This window comes from Nothobranchius furzeri, chromosome 6, assembly GCF_043380555.1.
Source record: "Nothobranchius furzeri strain GRZ-AD chromosome 6, NfurGRZ-RIMD1, whole genome shotgun sequence".
Taxonomy (NCBI): Eukaryota; Metazoa; Chordata; class Actinopteri; order Cyprinodontiformes; family Nothobranchiidae; genus Nothobranchius; species Nothobranchius furzeri.
Genome location: NC_091746.1, coordinates 38,025,765 through 38,044,292, shown reverse-complemented (window position 1 = coordinate 38,044,292; position 18,528 = coordinate 38,025,765). Strand labels below are relative to the sequence as shown.

At 41.5% G+C, this 18,528-nt stretch overlaps 1 protein-coding gene across 3 annotated transcripts in view; it reads left to right on the top strand.

Moving 5' to 3' along the window:
- The window catches only part of mctp1b (multiple C2 domains, transmembrane 1b), a 50,070-nt gene extending 32,968 nt beyond the window's left edge, over positions 1 to 17,102 (top strand). The window contains exons 6-21 of one of the 3 annotated variants that reach the window (XM_054744020.2): positions 1,766 to 1,804; positions 2,562 to 2,726; positions 2,806 to 2,936; positions 5,647 to 5,833; positions 5,905 to 5,998; positions 6,110 to 6,212; positions 6,598 to 6,700; positions 8,023 to 8,124; positions 8,346 to 8,420; positions 9,672 to 9,791; positions 9,863 to 9,973; positions 10,050 to 10,103; positions 10,711 to 10,820; positions 11,023 to 11,132; positions 12,826 to 12,923; positions 13,069 to 17,102. In XM_054744020.2, the coding sequence (XP_054599995.2) occupies positions 1,766 to 1,804; positions 2,562 to 2,726; positions 2,806 to 2,936; positions 5,647 to 5,833; positions 5,905 to 5,998; positions 6,110 to 6,212; positions 6,598 to 6,700; positions 8,023 to 8,124; positions 8,346 to 8,420; positions 9,672 to 9,791; positions 9,863 to 9,973; positions 10,050 to 10,103; positions 10,711 to 10,820; positions 11,023 to 11,132; positions 12,826 to 12,923; positions 13,069 to 13,140 (1,674 nt within the window). In that variant the 3' untranslated portion in view covers positions 13,141 to 17,102. Of the gene's footprint in view, positions 1 to 1,765; positions 1,805 to 2,558; positions 2,727 to 2,805; positions 2,937 to 5,646; positions 5,834 to 5,904; positions 5,999 to 6,109; positions 6,213 to 6,597; positions 6,701 to 8,022; positions 8,125 to 8,345; positions 8,421 to 9,671; positions 9,792 to 9,862; positions 9,974 to 10,049; positions 10,104 to 10,710; positions 10,821 to 11,022; positions 11,133 to 12,825; positions 12,924 to 13,068 lie in introns of all 3 variants that reach the window. The other 2 variants (XM_054744019.2, XM_054744021.2) reach the window with 2 other exon arrangements.
- The last annotated feature ends 1,426 nt before the right edge of the window (positions 17,103 to 18,528 follow it).

Sequence of the window (18,528 nt, the reverse complement as noted above, 5' to 3'; positions counted from 1 at the left end):
TTTTCAGCACTGATGAGAAAAGTCTCTGCAGGTCTGAAACCCAGACAGAACTGCATGTGATGAAGTCATGTTGGGAGCTTAATTATCCAGGTAGCCAGCCTGTCTCTGGTTAACATGCTAACACTTGTAGCTTGCTGCAAACATTTATTCAACGCATGCTAGCTTAAAAACAGTGATCGGCGGTGCAGCTGTACCAAGTAAGCTGTCACCATCTGTTTTGGTTAAATTTTTTACATGTCTTATGATTTTAGACAAGCCAGCTACTAACAAAACATATGTTTAAATTCACCACAAGGAAGAACGTTTGTGTTTGGTATTTAAGTGAAATAAAGTCACATTCAAAATAAGGTAGAGTTCATAAGGAAGCTCCCTCTGAGTTTCACAAGCAGGCTTAACGTGATCATAGTTCTCTAGCCTTTTTAATTGGATTAGCAACAGATAGAAAATAGACGAGGAAACACTCGGATGAGAAAAGCCAGTCAACTTCACGTCATATTGCTAAATTAGCATTCATGGACTCACCCATTTTATGTCATGACGGGGAAGGCTGTTGTTGGTTTAGAGTTCAGGAGAGAGGAGAGAGTGACGCAGCTACTAGAAGCTAACCGTTAGCATTAGCAACTCCACCACACAGCATAACTCCTCCATGGTTGTGTTATTTGTGGAGATAAAACATCAGCGTTGCAAAACAGTAAGCGGTAGAGGTATGTTGCTATTAACCAATCAGAGAAGAGATGTCCACAAATCATGAATATTAATGAGAAAGACCCCAAATATTGCCGTTTCCTGCTTCCTCCTGCTCCGACTAACTTCTGCTCCCTGAAACAGGAGCGCCAGAGCTTTTTCCCCACAGACATGATTCACAAGGTAGTCATTTATACTAGAGATCACTGCAAATGTGTTGAAAATTATTTCTGCAGGGCTGTCAACCTTTGGTATTCTCCAGGTGTGAGAGCAGGGGGCTTTTGAATTTTCTGCCTTAGAACTTAGAGGCGTGGCATGAGGGCGTGTGAAGACAGTCACATGCGTGTGTCTCATGCTCAATGTGTGAGAGTTGACAACCTTGGCTCTGATTTGTAGAATGGATCACTTTTCATATTCAGGAGGCCAAAGATACACTTTCACTGTAACGTGTCATTACAAGAGTTGAAGGGATAATGGCTGTAATAAAACATATTGCCTAGAGTCATTGACATGTATGAGTATTTACATTAGGAACGTGCAGACTGAAGCTGTTAGAATGAAATGTGAAGCACAGCAGTGCTACTGTTAGCTTGTGTTGCTGTAATCACAGGTCCTGTTCTGTTACATGTGTCCTTGCTTATTTGCCGATCAGAAATAGGCTTCAGATGTGTCTTCCAAGCCCAGAGGCAATAAGCAAAGCATGTCTCATTCATGTTTTATTCAAAGTATGAATTAATAATAGAGCAAATCCTTGGCTGAGCTCCAGCTTTAGTCAGAGAAGGTACAGAACTAAATCCATAAAATGATGGTGATAAAGAGGAGGAATGAAAGTGTTTAAAACAAATATTAAAACCTGGAAGCAAAGTCTAATAAATGCTAATGAATGCATGAGTGAGGAAGATGATGCCGTTTTTATTTTTTTATTGCTCTGTAGACAGGGAGATACCCCTCTTACGTTGCTTCCATCCTGAACTAATCCTGTCTCTTAGCACCCTCTAGTGGCCTCACACATTAGTGATTCATTACATATTCCAACAACCTGCAGCTTCAGTATAAATAACGTGTTTTAATGTATGTTCAGACCATGCTGCTGCGGAGGTCCTGGAAACGATCCACCAAGGTAAATCCTCATCATCTGTGTTTGCAGTCACAGTTTTCCATAAATTGTCCCAACCCCTTCATTGGCCTGCTGCAGCTGTTTGTGTTATTCATGTCTGCATTCCACAGCAGAGCTTCCATTTTGTCCATTTCATATGCTGTTGCAGCTCTCATCATCAAACCCTGTTCTCTAAAGCCTTGACACACATGATGTTATCGGGCCTGTAAAGTAGACCTCACCAAATGTGCAATTCTCATAGTTACCTTCAGTGTGTCTGATCACTGCAGAAGTCTTCAATCTAGAACTCAGTAGGGATGTTCTTTTTTTTACACCTAATGTATGAAAACACCGAGAACTCTGATTGCCAGGAAAACTTTATTATTTACCAAAAATTCAAAATCCAGTTTCATGGGCATTCACCAACCAGGACTCCTCTAACTAATCAGTTGGAGTTGAGCTGCCTGCTTGGCTCCATGATAACATCGGTGAATGTTGGATTTTTATCAAGTGCTGCTGAGTATATTAGCATGTCATCAGCATATAGATGCATGGAAAATATTATGGGTGCTGTGAACTGTGATGCTGGTGTCCTGGTGGCCTTGGCATTGCTGTTGAATGTTTCTCGTAGAAATGGGACAGCTCAGATTGAAATGAGCTTCGGGGAACTGATGTTCCAAACAGAAACGAAAGAGCAAATCTTTACGCTGCTCTTATATGTCAGTGCAAGTGATTTTAGTATGTGTGCGTGCGTGTGTGTGTGTGTGTGTGTTGATAGCAGCAGCAGTCGATGCGTCTCTCCGAGGTGCATCGGAAGGCTCAGCTCTGGAGAGGGATTGTCAGCATCGCGCTGATCGAAGGCCGAAACCTCATACCCATGGACCCCAATGGTCTGAGCGACCCATACGTTAAGTTCAGGCTGGGGCCACAGAAGTACAAGAGCAAGGTGGGTCAGCTGCTGTTAGCTCTAAAAGGACATGCTCAGGAAGGTGACTAGTTGAACTAGTGGAGGTGTTTTTGTGCAGACGGTGCCAAAGACCCTGAGTCCTCAGTGGAGGGAGCAGTTTGACCTGCATCTGTATGAGGAGACAGGAGGGGTGCTGGAGATCACGGTGTGGGACAAAGACACTGGCAGGAGAGACGACTTCATTGGACGGTGAGTTCCTTCAGTCTGGCTCCACCACAGGGTTCTGACCTTTGGTCCTGAGTGCTGACATGTATGTAAGGAAGTGTTGAGGTTTCTGCTTGGGTTACTTGTGGGTTGAGGACTTAGAAACAGCTGGCAGCTCACCAACTTACTGTTAGCTTTGGCTGCAATCCAGTTCAGAAATCCCTGAACAATTTAAAATGCTTACTGTTTTTCTGAGGAAACGGGCAGAATTACAGAAATTGAATGTAGACAGATGAATACTTTAGTTACACTTTAGTGGGTTTTATAACAAAGTTTACGAAAGAAAACCTGACATTTGCTTTATTTATTAATTGTTTTTTCACAAGTATTCTGAGTTGGTGACTGAACAGTTTCAGTAATAAAGTACATTTTATTTTTATTGCACTCATCACAGACAGAGAATCACAAAGTGCTTCACAAAGATCAAAACAAAATAAAACATAATGATTTCACTACAGAAATAGATTACCATCAGAAAATAATATCATAAACAAATGAAAGATGATTACAAATTTGAGTTAAAAATAAGAAAACTAAAGATTTCAGTACAAGCAGCTTTAAATAAAAAGGTCTTTAGCTGTTTTTTTTTAAAGTGTCCAGACTGTCAATGCCAGTTTTTATTTTAGTTACTGATTTGATAGAGCTGTAATCATTTAACACGCATAAACCCTTCATCCTAGAGCACATACGAGCTTTAATAACTTTGATTTTGTCTTCAATAAGTTTCTCTCTAAACCTCCCCCTGTCTTAGGATGGTAAAGTGTTTATATTTCTGTGATTTTGTACATAAACTTTTGTAGAAGTGTACTTGCATATTGTGTCTGTTTTTGCCACCCAGCCACTCGAGAATGAGCACAGAGAGGAAAAAAGATGTAAACATAACCTCCCTTCATGTTTTTTTCTCCGTCAGTTTCAAAAGGGTAAACCTACGTACAAAATACCCTGCGGTCAGCATACAGAAGCATGTGGTAACTTTCATAAAAAAAAAACTGAAAAATCACCCCCCCCCCCCTCCTTTTTTTCACAAATCACACACTGGTTACAACTGATAACCAAATGAAGTACATACATGAAAAAACATGAGATGGTCCCAGTGGACTTAGCATGCTCCAGCTTTTAGCAATAAAGTGTTTTATAAGGAGTTTCCACTTAAACCTGATTGTTTAATTGAAATACTTGTCAAGCCTCAACGAACAGTGACTTTGCTTTAACACAAAGTCAAACGCATTGAGCGAAACTCTTGTCGTTAACAAAACTCTCTAATATGTCAGTGATTGAGGTGAAAGTTGCAGACGTCCTGAAATCATTTAAAAACAGAAACAGGCATGAAAAATATCTCAGTCTGCCTTCAATGAGCAGCCTAAACCTTGTTACAGGAGCTGTGGTCATCAGCCGTGATCGGAATCCATGCTGCTTCCGCAAAGTCCCAAAAATCACTTAATCTAATGTGCTGTACACAGGCTGCGGTGCGGAGCAGATCCAGGTGTGGAGCAGCAGAATTTTTCTGCATGGTTTTATTTTGTTCTATTTTGCTGACGCTGTATGTGGATCGTTATGAAGCGGGACAAATTACATATGAGCCAGACCAGAAGTGAGACGCGTTTCAGCGAGGTGCTTCCGGTCTATTTAAAAATTAAACTCGTGCTTCATCATTCTTTTGGCTGCTTTTGGTGTTATTAATGGCAAGGATATGGGTTCACAGTGCATGACGGTACGAGGGCACCAGTGTGCCTTTTGCGTACCAACTCCTTTCTACACACCTAGCTGGTATTGCGTGAACTCATGAGCAACTTTCCAAAGATGTAAATGAGGGGTAATCGAGACATGTTGGAAATGATCATGCTCTGAGTCATGGTGGTGTTTTATATTTTATTCTTCATGACTCCCAGCTGGACCTGAGCAAACTCCCCTGTGACGGCACATAACACCTGCTGCGCCGCTTCCTCTCTGGTAGCTCTGACAGAGGACCAGCTCAGTGGCCTGGTGGCATGAGTGTCCGCCCTGGGACTGAGAGATCGTGGGCTCAAATTCACGGTCGGTCATACCAAAGACTTTAAAAATGGAAACCATTGCCTCCCTGCTGGACACTCAGTATTAAGGGGTTGGATTAAACCACCAAAGAGTTACTGAGCTGTCCACGTCTGCAGCTCACCGCTCCCCCAGAAGATGGGGCAAATACGGAGAACAAATTTCACTAGTGTGTGACGCCTAATTGGACTTTAACTTAAGACACCGGCTGTGCTGACAGGCCTTTTAGCTCCTAGCTGACCTATTAATGTTGATGTGAAACTGGATAAGTGAAACGTGTCATCATTGTATCATACATGCACCAGGACCAGACCAGGTGCCTATCTAAACTTTGCAGTTTATTGAGAATAAAGCATTTTTGTACATAGCAACACACTGGATGGGTCCAAGTTGACTCTCTGTTTGGACTCAAGGTCGGACTGTAAATGGCTTAAGGCTTTGACTACGTCAGCATAGTCCAGTGGTATGAATACATTCTGTATGGAAACGCTTCACGCTGGCTTTTCTCTAAAGTCACATTGCTCAGTTTGTTCACCTCTGGGATTTTAACTTTCATGTTTAGAAACTGAACAACTCTCATGGAGGAAGAATGCAGTTATTCCAAACTGTGATTATTTCCAGCTCACTTTTGACCGATGAGCTCAGATCAGTCGTGTTTGTGTTCCAGCTGCCAGCTAGACCTCTCCACTCTGGTCAAAGAGAAGACCCATCACTTGGAGCTGCCGCTGGAGGATGCCCGAGGCTTTGTGGTTGTGCTGGTCACACTGACCGCCTCGGCTGCGGTCTCCATCTCTGACCTGTCCGTCACACCGCTGGGTGACCCACTAGAGCGTCAGCAGATCAACAAACGATATGTAAGCACCAGTCTGAGTTTTGTTCAGGTGGAATATCAGCTAAATGATAAACTTTACCTGCTGTGCCACAGGGTGTGAGCAAGTCATTCTTTAACTTAAAAGACGTGGGCATCGTGCAGGTGAAGGTGCTGAGAGCAGAAGGACTCATGGCAGCTGATGTAACTGGTAATAATCCGATTCCTCCCTCTTCTTCCTCGTGGTGTCTTGTTAAGTTTTAGATTTTCTGAGGTTTAAAACATAAAACTGTTCAAACCATTAACCTGGTTGGTCTTTTAGGTAAAAGTGATCCGTTCTGTGTGCTGGAGCTGAATAACGACAGGCTGCAGACACACACTGTTTACAAGAACCTCAATCCAGAGTGGAACAAAGTCTTCACCTTGTGAGTCTTCGTTGGTCAGTGTACCCCTGGCTGATCCGATCAAACAGCTGGCTGCTAAGTAATAACGCAACACAACAAGAATACGAACTAGCTTGTGTTGTCACTTTTAAAGGTGTTTTATTAAAATTCTTTCTTTTTTAACTTCTGATCATCTCATCGGCCCAAACGTAGTTTCTGGTTGTGACTCCAACTTCAGGAAGCACTGCTCTAGACACCTTGACTATTTTAAGACAGAAATGTAGTTATCAAAATTTTCTAATTTGTTTAAAATTCCATCACCATGAGATGATGATTTGATCTAGCCGTGATCTTTGAGATCCAACATTAGTTTCAAACCCCATATTAGAACAGGTTCATTAGAGGTACTTGTCTTCTCTGTCCTCAGTAATGTGAAAGACATTCACTCTGTCCTGGAGGTGACGGTGTTTGATGAAGACAGAGACAGAAGTGCAGACTTCCTGGGAAAAGTGGCCATTCCGCTATTAAATGTGAGTGTCAACCATATGTAGAGTCCCGACATCCAAAACACAGTGACTGCATCATTATGTGACGTTTCAGGAAGGTCTCAGCTTTGAGGCAAAGTGGGTGGATTCTCGTATGCTGATGTTCTCCTTTGTCACCTGTTTGGGAGGAGTTCAGGATAAAGTCGTTACTCCTCTTCATCAAAGGAGCCCGTTGATGTAATTTAGTCATTTGTTACGGATGCCGTCTGGATGCTGTTCAAAGAAAGTGTATTAGACATGCACCGTCAGAAAGAACGTGTCAGGGCAGACTCAGGACTTGCTGGAAAGAATAACGGCAGACACTTGGACACCGTGGAGTCCCTCTGTGTGAGCTGGAGGAGATACACAGGGAAGGAAGGAGGTCTGGGAACATCTACTTATGTGGTCTCCTCTGTGAATTGGTTGTGGACAAGCAGCAGAAGATTTTTACTATCTATTCATCCATTCCGCTTATCCAGAGACAGGTCGTAGGGGCAGCAGCCAAAGCATGGAGGCCCAGACTTCCACCTCCCCAGCCACTTGAGCTAGCTTCTCCAGGGGGATCCCAAGGCATTCCCTGGCTTGCTGAGAAACATAAACCTTCCATTGTGTCCTTGGTTTTCCTTTGGGTCTCTCACACAGAGAGGCATCCAGGAGGCATCCTAATCAGATGCCCGAGCCACTCCCAGCCCCTCCTGGATGACTGAACTATCTCTAAGGGAGAGCCCAGACTCCCTGCGGAGAAAACTCATTTTGGCCGCTTGTATCCACGATCTCTTTCTTTCGGTCACTACCCAAAGCTCGTGACCATAGGTGAGGGGAGGAACGTAGATCGACCGGTAAATCAAGAGTTTGGTCTTCCTGCTCAGCTCTCTCTTCACCACGACAGATCGGTACAATGCCTGCATCACTGCAGATGCAGCACAAATCCGCCTGTTGATCCTATTCTCCATCTTTCCCTCACTTGTGAACAAGACCCCAAGTTAAACTCCTCCACTTGGGGCAGGGCCTCATCCCAAGCCTGCAGAAGTCATTTTACCCTTTTTCAACTCAAGACCATGGTCTCGGATTTAGAGGAGCGGATTCTCATCCCAGCTACTTCACACTCGGCTGCGAACCGCTCCAGTGAAAGCTGATGAAGCCAACAGGACCACATCTTCTGCAACAAGCATAGACCTGATCCTTAAGATTTTTACTGTATAAACACAAATCATTTTATGTCCGAATGTGGATGATCTTTATGTCTGAATGAGTAGTTATTGTGTGAACAGTATGAGACAGTTCGGACCGTCTGGATCCTGTAAGCTAGTCTGACTCTTGTGTTTAAGGTCCATAATGGTGAGCAGAGGGCGTACCTCCTGAAGAACAAGGACCTGACAGGACCCACCAAAGGACACATCTACCTGGATATCGAAGTCATTTACAACACCGTGAGTGTAACACTGTACACCGAACAGGTGTGAAGGAAATTGTTTAATGCAGAAACGGAGCAGAGTGGAGGAGTGCGTGAGGTTCCCAGACTAGTGAGGATCATCTCAATCCTCTTGTCGCTCTGATTGATTCTGTTGGGTTTTATGATGGTGATCTGAGCTTGAAACCATTTTTCAGAACAAAGTTGTGACCCCAGTCCTTCATGTGTGGTTCACCTCAGGTAAAAGCTGCTTTGAAGACAATTGTCCCTGCTGAGAGAAAATACTTAGAGGAAGAACCAAAAGTCTCCAAGCAGGTGCATACTATTCTCATTTACAGCTTCTCCTTTTCACTTTGAAACTTCTGATCTTTTCACAATTAAAACAAACTAAATGTATTTATGATTTAATATTGGATCTTAGTGAAACAGTTTCCTTCAAATTAAACAGCTGAAAACACAGAAATGGCAACATTCATGAGAGCTAATAGACTTCATTATGTGAAAATAAAATAAGCTGAACTGCGGTAATATTAATATAACCGTCTCTCAGACCAAAGGCTGAGTTGTTTATGATAAATACCCAAAGGTATTAGGGTAACAAACTCCAACGTCTGAAAAGGGTTTCAAACGTTTCCTAGCGTGAGCTGCAGTAACTCGCTCTGACGTTACCGAACTTTTGAACATGATTGAAAAAAGAATTCTGTCTCTTCTCAATTTAGACAGAAGGCGGAGATAGTGAAAAAAAAACACTGAGACGGGATGGTGGTCACATAATGACTAAATAAGGGTAAAATGCAAACTGAGGTATAATTAAAGGTAGAATATGGAACACGAACACCAAAGCAACACCTAGTGTGTGGAGGTTGTAGTTGCAACAACTGAACAAGGTTTCCAGCCGTCGGGATATCAGGCTTGCTGCTGATTTGTGAAATGTTTTATTTGGATCCATCTGTTGTAGGCTTCACTTAAACTCACTCTGGTTTTAGATCTTTTGTGGTCGCTCCTTTTCTGAAGATAACGACACCTTCTAGGCTCAGAAGCAGCTGCTTGGCTTGACGAGTCGGCCACTGAGTGCCAGTCTCGCTGTGCCAGCAGACTGTGTAGCAACCCGCAATGGTGCATTATTATTGGCTGGTAGATATAAAAATAAACTCTGTGTCATGCCCTTCAAATTAAATATTTAATTATTTTTATTAAAATAAAACTTACTGCACCGTCATTCTGCACACTTCTAAGTGCCCTGTGGAGGTATTATTTTAAAAATATATATTTTTGATAAATTATTTCATATTCAAACTTTATAACACTTTATGACTAAATCAAACTTAAAACTAAAGTATTGTCCACACCGGAAATGGAAACAATACCAAGAGGAAAGGTGGGACTCTTCTAACTTATTTTAGGCTTTAAGTGCAAGAATAGATTTAAGTTTACAATGTACAAAAAACTGATTTTGCCTTCATTAAAATAATCAAAGGAAATACAAACATCTCCACTTTTTACACTAAACCGACAAACGTATATACCTTTGGTTGTTTTTCCACTAAGTAAATCTGTTGCTTCCAGTTGCTGCAGCAGAACTTTAACCGGGTGAAGCGGTGCATCATGGTCCTCTACAGCTACGTCACCTACATCAACAGCTGCTTTGAGTGGGAGTCTGCACAGAGGAGCATCATCTCCTTTATTGTATGAGAACCACACACTCTTCTTGTGTTGTTTGTGCCGTTCTACCAACTCTGACTGTTCTCCACACACAGCTGTTTGTACTGGTGGTGTGGAACTTCGAGCTCTACATGCTGCCGCTGGCTTTGGTTCTGCTGCTGGTCTGGAACTATGTCTTCTCATCGAGCAGAGGAATGACTGACATGGTGAGAAAACAAGATGTTTTGATGTTTGTTTTCTCCTGAAACATTTAAGTGACCAGTGCTCTGCTCTGTGCTGCAGTCTATGGAAGCCATGTTTGAATGGGAGGATGAAGAGGAGGACAAAGAAGACAAGGTACTGGACTGTGGTGACCATAATACTGTCACTGAACACAGAACTTCACAGAAAACCTAATGAAAACAAATATAAAAGCTTGTTTCATTTATGGTTGTTGCCTAAAGAAAAAGCCACTTTCTGTGAATTTGATCCAAAACATCTTGATTGCAGGCTCCCTCTTGGCTTTTTATTTTAAAGTGGAAAGCACACAGAGTCATCTTACCTGTGGGAGGGTTTAGCATGTAGTTGTGATCCATTTGATTTGTGTCAGAGGCGTTCATCCTTTTTTGTTGTTAGAAAGATTTGTTTCAGGCAAAAAGGCTTTAAAAAATCCCTTTTCAGATAAACTGAACACTTTCAAGAACCCAAGATAAGACACGATGCTTCTTGATGAACTGTATAAGAAGAGTAATCAACATTTAAAAATGTTAAAGCTGCTGCCAATGGCTCATTAGGGTCACCGTGGGTCACTGGCAAGCAGAAACAAGCCTCAACAAACAGTCTTTGCCATAAAACTAAAAGAATCTCACATCTGAACATTTTAAAGCTGGATTTTTCGTCAGGGTTTTAAAAAAACGGAATCTTGTTGTGACGTTTCACTTTATCTGGACTCTCCTCTTGTCAGGACTCAGAGCCCAAAGGCTTCATGGATAAACTGTACGCCATCCAGGACGTGTTCATCAGCGTTCAGAGCGCCCTGGATGAGGTGGCGTCATTTGGAGAGAGGATGAAGAAGTAGGAGACGTGATCACACATGGATGTTCTGCTCACTTTGTATTTTAATTGAATTATAAAAATCCCAAAGATTTCGTAATCCTGCATGATTTAACTGTCAATGTGCTACAAAGCCTGAAGCAGCTGAAGGAGTGCAGTGGTGAATAAGCAGGCGGAGAAGGATGAACTTCCTGTATTTTATCTGTTTGTCTTTCTGCTGCAGCACCTTTAACTGGACAGTGCCTTTTCTCAGCTGGCTGGCGATCACCGCCTTCTGTTTGGTCACTCTGCTTCTCTACCTCATACCTCTACGGTACCTCGTGCTCGCATGGGGTGAGTTCTGATTTCCACAGGTTTTTGTGAGTTTTGTCCTATGCATGGTGCCCAAAGTCAAATTGAGGATAATTCTTTTGTTATCTGTTTAAAAACAGCTCCAGTCCCCCTAATGTTCACAGAAGTGCACATGCTTATGAAATAGCAACACATGACCTGGAGTCAATCTTAAGCTGGGCGTACACTGTGCGACTTTTTCACTCGTAGCACTCAGCTTCAGCTCAAACTGTACGACTTCCTCGCAGGGCAGATCTCACGAGTCATGTGCTCACACTGTACGTCTGGTAGCAACACGTCGGCCCTAAAAATATGCTAAAAATAGCAGTTTTTACACAACACGTCAGACTTTTTTGTCTTGTTTTGCCTGTTGTCCTTCGGGAGTGCTGCAGGAGGACACACAGGGATTTATGGGGGTTGCATGAGGAAAACTAAATAAAGAAAGTAAATCTGTGTTTTGTGATCAGTTTAATTTGAAATGAACACGACAAACACGCTTTCTTGACAATCTTTGTGAGTAAAAAAACGTGTAGAAACAAAAACGAACAACGTGTGTTATTATTGTGGTGTTGATGCAGGATTGCGCATGCGCCGTGAGCGGTTCTGATACTTTTTGGGTCGCAGCTGCTCGCAGCACCGCTTCAACAGTGCGATGCCCTCGCAAGGGACGAGCAAAATATTAAACACGCCAGAAGTCCGTGTGAGCTCACGATTGCTGATCGGTAGCTGGTCATGTGGTGTTAATCGCCTCTCGTAACCCCCTGTACACTACACGACGCTCAGCGCGAAACTCGCCCCGATCTCGTGGATTCTTGCACGAGTGGAAAATGGGCTCAAAAAAGTGAAAAAGTCGCATAGTGTACGCCCGGCTTTAGTAGACTGGAGCCGTACGCCAGCAGCAATTCACTTTGGTTTTTCTTTCAATAAATGAGATTTTATTTCAGGAAGCTACGACAGATAATTGTTATTTATAACTGTTATACAGAAACAAAATAAAATGTCTGAACGATACCTCTGAGTTTTGCACCATGCTTTAAATCATCTACTTAAACAAACATTACAGATATGAAGCTGAACGAGAGAAAAAAAATCCACCACGCCTTTTTGCTTTACAGCCTTATAGGGAAACTTTCCAACTTTTTTATGTGATTTTCTTTAGCCAGTATCTGCTAAAATGACTCTTTACTGGGTAATGAATGGCCGCCCAGCCTCTATCGCCCCCTGTGGCCAGAATATCCCACTTACAACTTCAGACAAGTGGGCCACTCTGTTGGGACTTGGAAAAAATGGAGCTGACATACCTGGTGCTGAAGTCTGGTTCCAGCACATTTCCTTTATGTTTTAGATCATAAACACAACTGATTTGTTTAATTGAGTGATGAACCGCTCCTGTAGACACTAATGAAGGATAGGAGACATTTCAGCTGTTAGGTTATGGTGTTAAAAAGATGAATGCACAGCGAGGAGATAAGTTTTGCTTTTGGTTCTACAAACGGGCACTGGGGGTGCTAAAGGCAAGCCAAAACTGCAGAGTTACCCTTTAAATGATAAAAAACAAAAAATCTTTTACCTGCTTTACTTTACAGGGGTAGAAGGCCGTTTTTATTTTCAGCATGCATGTGAAACTCAGAGTGCCCGATAGCATTTCAGGTGTTCTGCATTTTCGATGTTCAAGCACCATTGTTTGGTTCTGCAGGTGTGAATAAGTTCACCAAGAAGCTTCGAGATCCCTACATGATCGACAACAATGAGCTTCTTGACTTCCTGTCCAGAGTGCCGTCTGACGTCCAGGTGGTGGGTAGAATACCTGAACTGTGACTCGTTTATTTACTCGGTCCTCTGATTTAAAAAAGTAAAAGGGAAGAGCAGATTATAATAGTGTTTGATTAGATGATGATGCAGCTTCATCTTTTCTCTTACCATCTCTGATGATGGACAGATGCAGTATCGTGAGCTGAGGATGGATCCCGGACAAAGCCCCAACAAACGCAGGCGAGCCAACCAGAGCTAGCTGTAAACATTTACCTGTAAACTATGTAAACTATCTTACATGCTGTATTTCTTGTATATTTTGAAGAGTTACTTTATTTTCTGTTGCTTTTTTGTGGACAGACTGATTTATTTTCTAAAACTTTCAAAGAAGGAAAGAGCATGATATTTTTTAACTGTTTTATTTCTTGTATAAACTCAGACTACACTCATTTTAGGATAACGAGTGTGATGAATGTAACACGTGATGTCTGCATGTTGCATGGAACTGGAGCATCTCTAGGTCAAGGCTTTTATTTACTTTCAACTATTTTGTGCTTTTTCAACTGGATGTGATGTTTGTGTCTCACTATTTTTATAAACAAGGCTGCATGGTAACTCTGTCGATATGGTGGCACAACGCGCACACACACACACACACACACACACACACACACACACACACACATAACTCTGCCTGCTAGAGTTACATTCTGTTTCTTTATATTCTTTGTGGCTAAAAAAAGCATCAGTTTGATCAGAGGAACAAATCATAGAGACGATCCACATATATATCAGACTTTATAGGGGAAATTTTACTTTTATAGAAGTACAAAACCCTCCAGTTATAGAGCTGTTCATTTTACAGACTTTTACAATATCAGAACAGGAAATTGTAATTTGTTTGTTTATATTTTTCTTACCAGTTAAAAATTGTGAAAACCATTTTACCATAATACCACATTTCTTTTATTGGATGAATTAAATATTAGCAAAATATACAATAAAAGCCCTTAATTTAATGCATTTAGCATTCAGATGTTCAGACAGTTAACATTTTTAGAGAATAAACCAAAGAAAATTGGCTCCATTTAAATCAGACCTGCACCAAGAATCACATTAGCTCCAAATATTTCTTTTTGTCTATTCCCTTTACATGTTGATTATTTTATCTCTGTCAAAGTAGCTGTATATATACACTCAACAAAAATATGAACGCAACACCTTTGTTTCTGCTTTGATTTTCCATGAGATGGACTTAAAGATCTAAAATTCATTCCAGATACACAATATTACCATTTCTCTCAAACATTGTTCACAAATCAGTCTAAATGTGTGATAGTGAGCACCTGTGCTTTACTGAGATAATCCATCCCACCTCTCAGGTGTGCCACATCAAGATGCTGATCCAACATCATGAGTAGTGCACAGGTGTACCTTATACTGCCCACAATAAAAGGCCACCCTGGAATGTGCAGTTTTTGCTTTATTGGGGGTCTGGGGACTCAGAACTGGTCAGTATCTGGTGTGACCACCATTTGCCTCATGCAGTGCAACACATCTTCTTCGCATAGAGTTTATCAGATTGTCAATTGTGACCTGTGGAATGTTGGTCCACTCCTCTTCAATGGCTGTGTGAAGTTGTTGGATATTAGTGGGAACTGGTACACGCTGTCGTACATGCTGGTCAAGCACATCACAAGCATGCTCAACGGGTGACATGTCCGGTGAGTATGCTGGCCATGCAAGAACTGCGACATTTTCAGCTTCCTAGAATTGTGTACAGATCCTTGCAACATGGGACCATGCATAATCTTGCTGAAACATGAGGTGATGTTCATGGATGTATGGCACAACAATGGGCCTCAGGATCTCATCACGGTATCTCTGTGCATTCAAAAGGCCATCAATAAAATGCACCTGTGTTCTTCGTCCATAACAGATGCCTGCCCATACCATAACCCCACCACCACCATGGGCCACTCGATCCACAACATTGGCATCAGCAAAGCACTCATCCACACGACGCCACACACGCTGTCTGCCATCTGCCCTGAATAATGTAAACCGAGATTCATCCGTGAAGAGAACAACTCTCCAACGTACCAGATGCCATCTAATGTGAGCATTTGCCCACTCAAATCTGTTACAGCGACGAGCTGGAGTCAGGTCAAGACCCCGATGAGGACGACGAGCATGCAGTTGAGCTTCCCTGAGATGGTTTCTGACAGTTTGTGCAGATATTGTTTGGTTATGCAAACCAATTGTTTCAGCAGCTGTCTGAGTGGCTGGTCGCAGACGATCTTGGAGGTGAACATGCTGGATGTGGAGGTCCTGGGCTGGTGTGGTTGCACGTCGTCTGCGGTTGTGAGGCCGGTTGGATGTACTGCCATATTCTCTGAAACACCTTTGGAGATGGCTTATGGTGGAGAAAGGAACATTCAATGTATGAGCAACAGATCTGGTTGACATTCCTGCTGTCAGCATGCCAATTGCACGCTCCCTAAATGCTTGTGTCATCTGTGGCATTTTGCTGTGAGACAAAACTGCACATTCCAGGGTGGCCTTTTATTGTGGGCAGTATGAGGTACACCTGTGCACTACTCATGATGTCAGATCAGCTTCTTGATGTGGCACACCTGTGAGGTGGGATGGATTATCTCAGCAAAGCATAGGTGCTCACTATCACACATTTAGACTGATTTGTGAACAATGTTTGAGAGAAATGGTAATATTGTGTATCTGGAATGAATTTTAGATCTTTAAGTCCATCTCATGAAAAATCGGAGCAGAAACAAAGGTGTTGTGTTTATATTTTTGTTGAGTGTATATATATACATATATGTGTGTATCAAAGTAAAGCAGGTAAAAGATGTGTGTGTGTATATATATATATATATATATATATATATATATATATATATACATACATACATACATATATATGTATATGTATATATATACATACATACATACATATATATGTATATGTATATCTGTACATATATATATATATATATATATATATATATATATATATATATATAGCGAGAGAGAGAGAGAGAGAGAGAGAGAGAGAGAGAGAGAGAGAGAGAGAGAGAGAGAGAGAGAGAGAGAGAGAGAGAGCCTCAGCAGCCCCAGAGCCATGCCAATCGCTGCTCTCTAATAATTTGATGGGCCAATCACAGCTCTCTATCGGTTTGGTGGACGGGATGTTACTGCAACTGAGCAATGGCAGCAACTCGTTTGAAATAGTTGCATCAACTTTGGATTATTTAGACATGTACTTTTCTTTGAGTCGAGAGCAGATAGAGGTACTCAAGTCCTTTATTTTAAAAAAGGATGTATTTGAGACTTCTACAACGGTGTATGGCGGATTGCCTCATTGACTGTGAGTATGTCACGTTGTCCAATAGCATGACTTGCCAGGCTACATCTTTAATATTTTAAATTTAACTTAAGCTGACAAAAGTCAGTCAAAGTAAAATGTAGACTAAAGTGAGTTAAGCTGAGTTAGCCAAACATTTTAACAGTGTACAATATAACCTACAGATACACACAGGGAGAACAGTGACATGCCAGGAGTGAACATTTCTGCCATTTAGCTGGGAGAGGATTCCCTACAAAACATTTTTTAAACATAAAAAATAAACTTTAATTATATTTTCTCAATTTTTTGAAAGGATAATACATTTTTAATAATCTGTAATCTGAGTCTCTGAGGATGGGGAGGACCAAATATGAAAAACTGCCATTAAAGTGCTGATCTAATGCTGCCGTATGTGAACCCAAACATGGAGATGTTTAGCACAACTAATTATTACTTGTATAAATGAATCTACTCATATGGAGCATAGTCTTTTAACGTATTCATTTTGTCATGGTAAATCTAACATTATTCTAGCCATTCCAGTATTTTTATTTCCATTATTTCATTTTTATTAACTTAACTTTTCTGTGACTTCCAGCAACTCTTTTGCTTGATTAGAGACTGGGCTAAACATTTCTATGACCGTTTATCAGAGATGCTTCGTCCTGCATGTCTTTGGAAGCAGATGTTTGTCTTTTGCATGACTGAAAATGAAATATCCAAGTGCTTTTACTGAGTCTGAAAGTGTGTACTGTTGATAATTGTCTCTAGTGAATCCTCACTTCTGTCAGTTTTTGTCCAGACAGACTGTGATGACTGTATTGTTTATGAGAAAATATATTTCTACCCAATTATTGTGTTTTTCTGTGTTTGATTTGATCACAAGAGAAATACAGATTTCACAGAAACATGCATGTGTTTTCAGGGGTTGATTCAGTAGAGCAAGTTAACAGATCATTGATCAACACTATAGTTCATGTCTATTTTCACATTAATTTGGTTTAGACACTGTCACTGCCACTCTCACGACCCAAAGAATCATGACTCCACCAAAACTGGATGAAATGTGGTGAAATCTGACTGAAATTAAGTACAACTGTGGACCTTATTTCCATGTTATAAGTAAACAGTAGATCTGTGATTTGGCTCCACTGTACAGGTTTCCATTTTAGTGAGTTGAATTTCTTTTGAGTATAAACAAAAATCCCAGTTACTCACACAAATAATAACCCTGTTTAAAGAGAACCTGGGAAGTCATTTAATGACAAAAATACAAAAGAAAATAGGGAATGCATCCATCTTGACCTGTGCAATAGAAACATCGACCAGAACACTGTGGTCATGGATGCAGACCACAAATTGCTGCTTTCAAGTTGAGTGTCACCTCTTTAACCAGCAGAGGGCCTCAGATGTCTAACTTCTGTTGAGTCTGAAGCAGGAAATGGTGCAAAAAACAATGCAGAGATCTAACTATACCACACCCTTTCTCCTACCCCTCTGCCCTTAAAATTATATACATATATATATGTGTGTGTGTGTGTGTGTGTGTGTGTGTGTGTGTGTGTGTGTGTGTGTGTGTGTGTGTGAGTACCAGAGAATGCTGCTGTTGTGTCCTTGGGCAAGACTCTTAACCTGTCTTGCCTACTGGTGGTGGTCAGAGGGACCGGTGGTGCCAGTGTTCAGCAGGGCTCACCTCTGTCAGTGCACCCCAGGGCAGCTGTGGCTACATCGTAGCTCATCATCATCAGTGAGTGAATGGCTGATCGTGTTGGAAAGCACCTTGGCGGATTGTATAACCCTAAGAAGGCGCTATACAAATACAGGCCATTACAAGTGAGTGGTGCTTGTTGTTTTCAGTAATTTCAGAGTATTCAATTTAAGAGGTCATGCTAATAAACACGAGAACAGCCTGCAGCCCACCCTCAGTCACCCTTTGTCCAGTTTGTCCACATTCTTTCATAATAATAAAATTGGTTTTCTTCAAACTGTTTTATCTGTAACCGAGTCATGATTGTCTTCTGAGGGCTCCATTCATTCTGTTTAGTGGTCCATGAAACATTTTGCTAACATTCATATGAAATAAGGATCTGGGCATAAAAAACTGACTGTACATTTGCAAACAACAGCAAGGATGTAAATACTTGCTAATTTGTTCAGAGAAGTGGTGTTAGAAGGTCTTACAGCTGCAGAGAGGAAGGATCTTAATGCGTGTGCACCTATGTAGTAGTCGTTTGCTGAAAGAGTTCACATGGGGTCATGCAAGGAGTGGGACATGTTGTG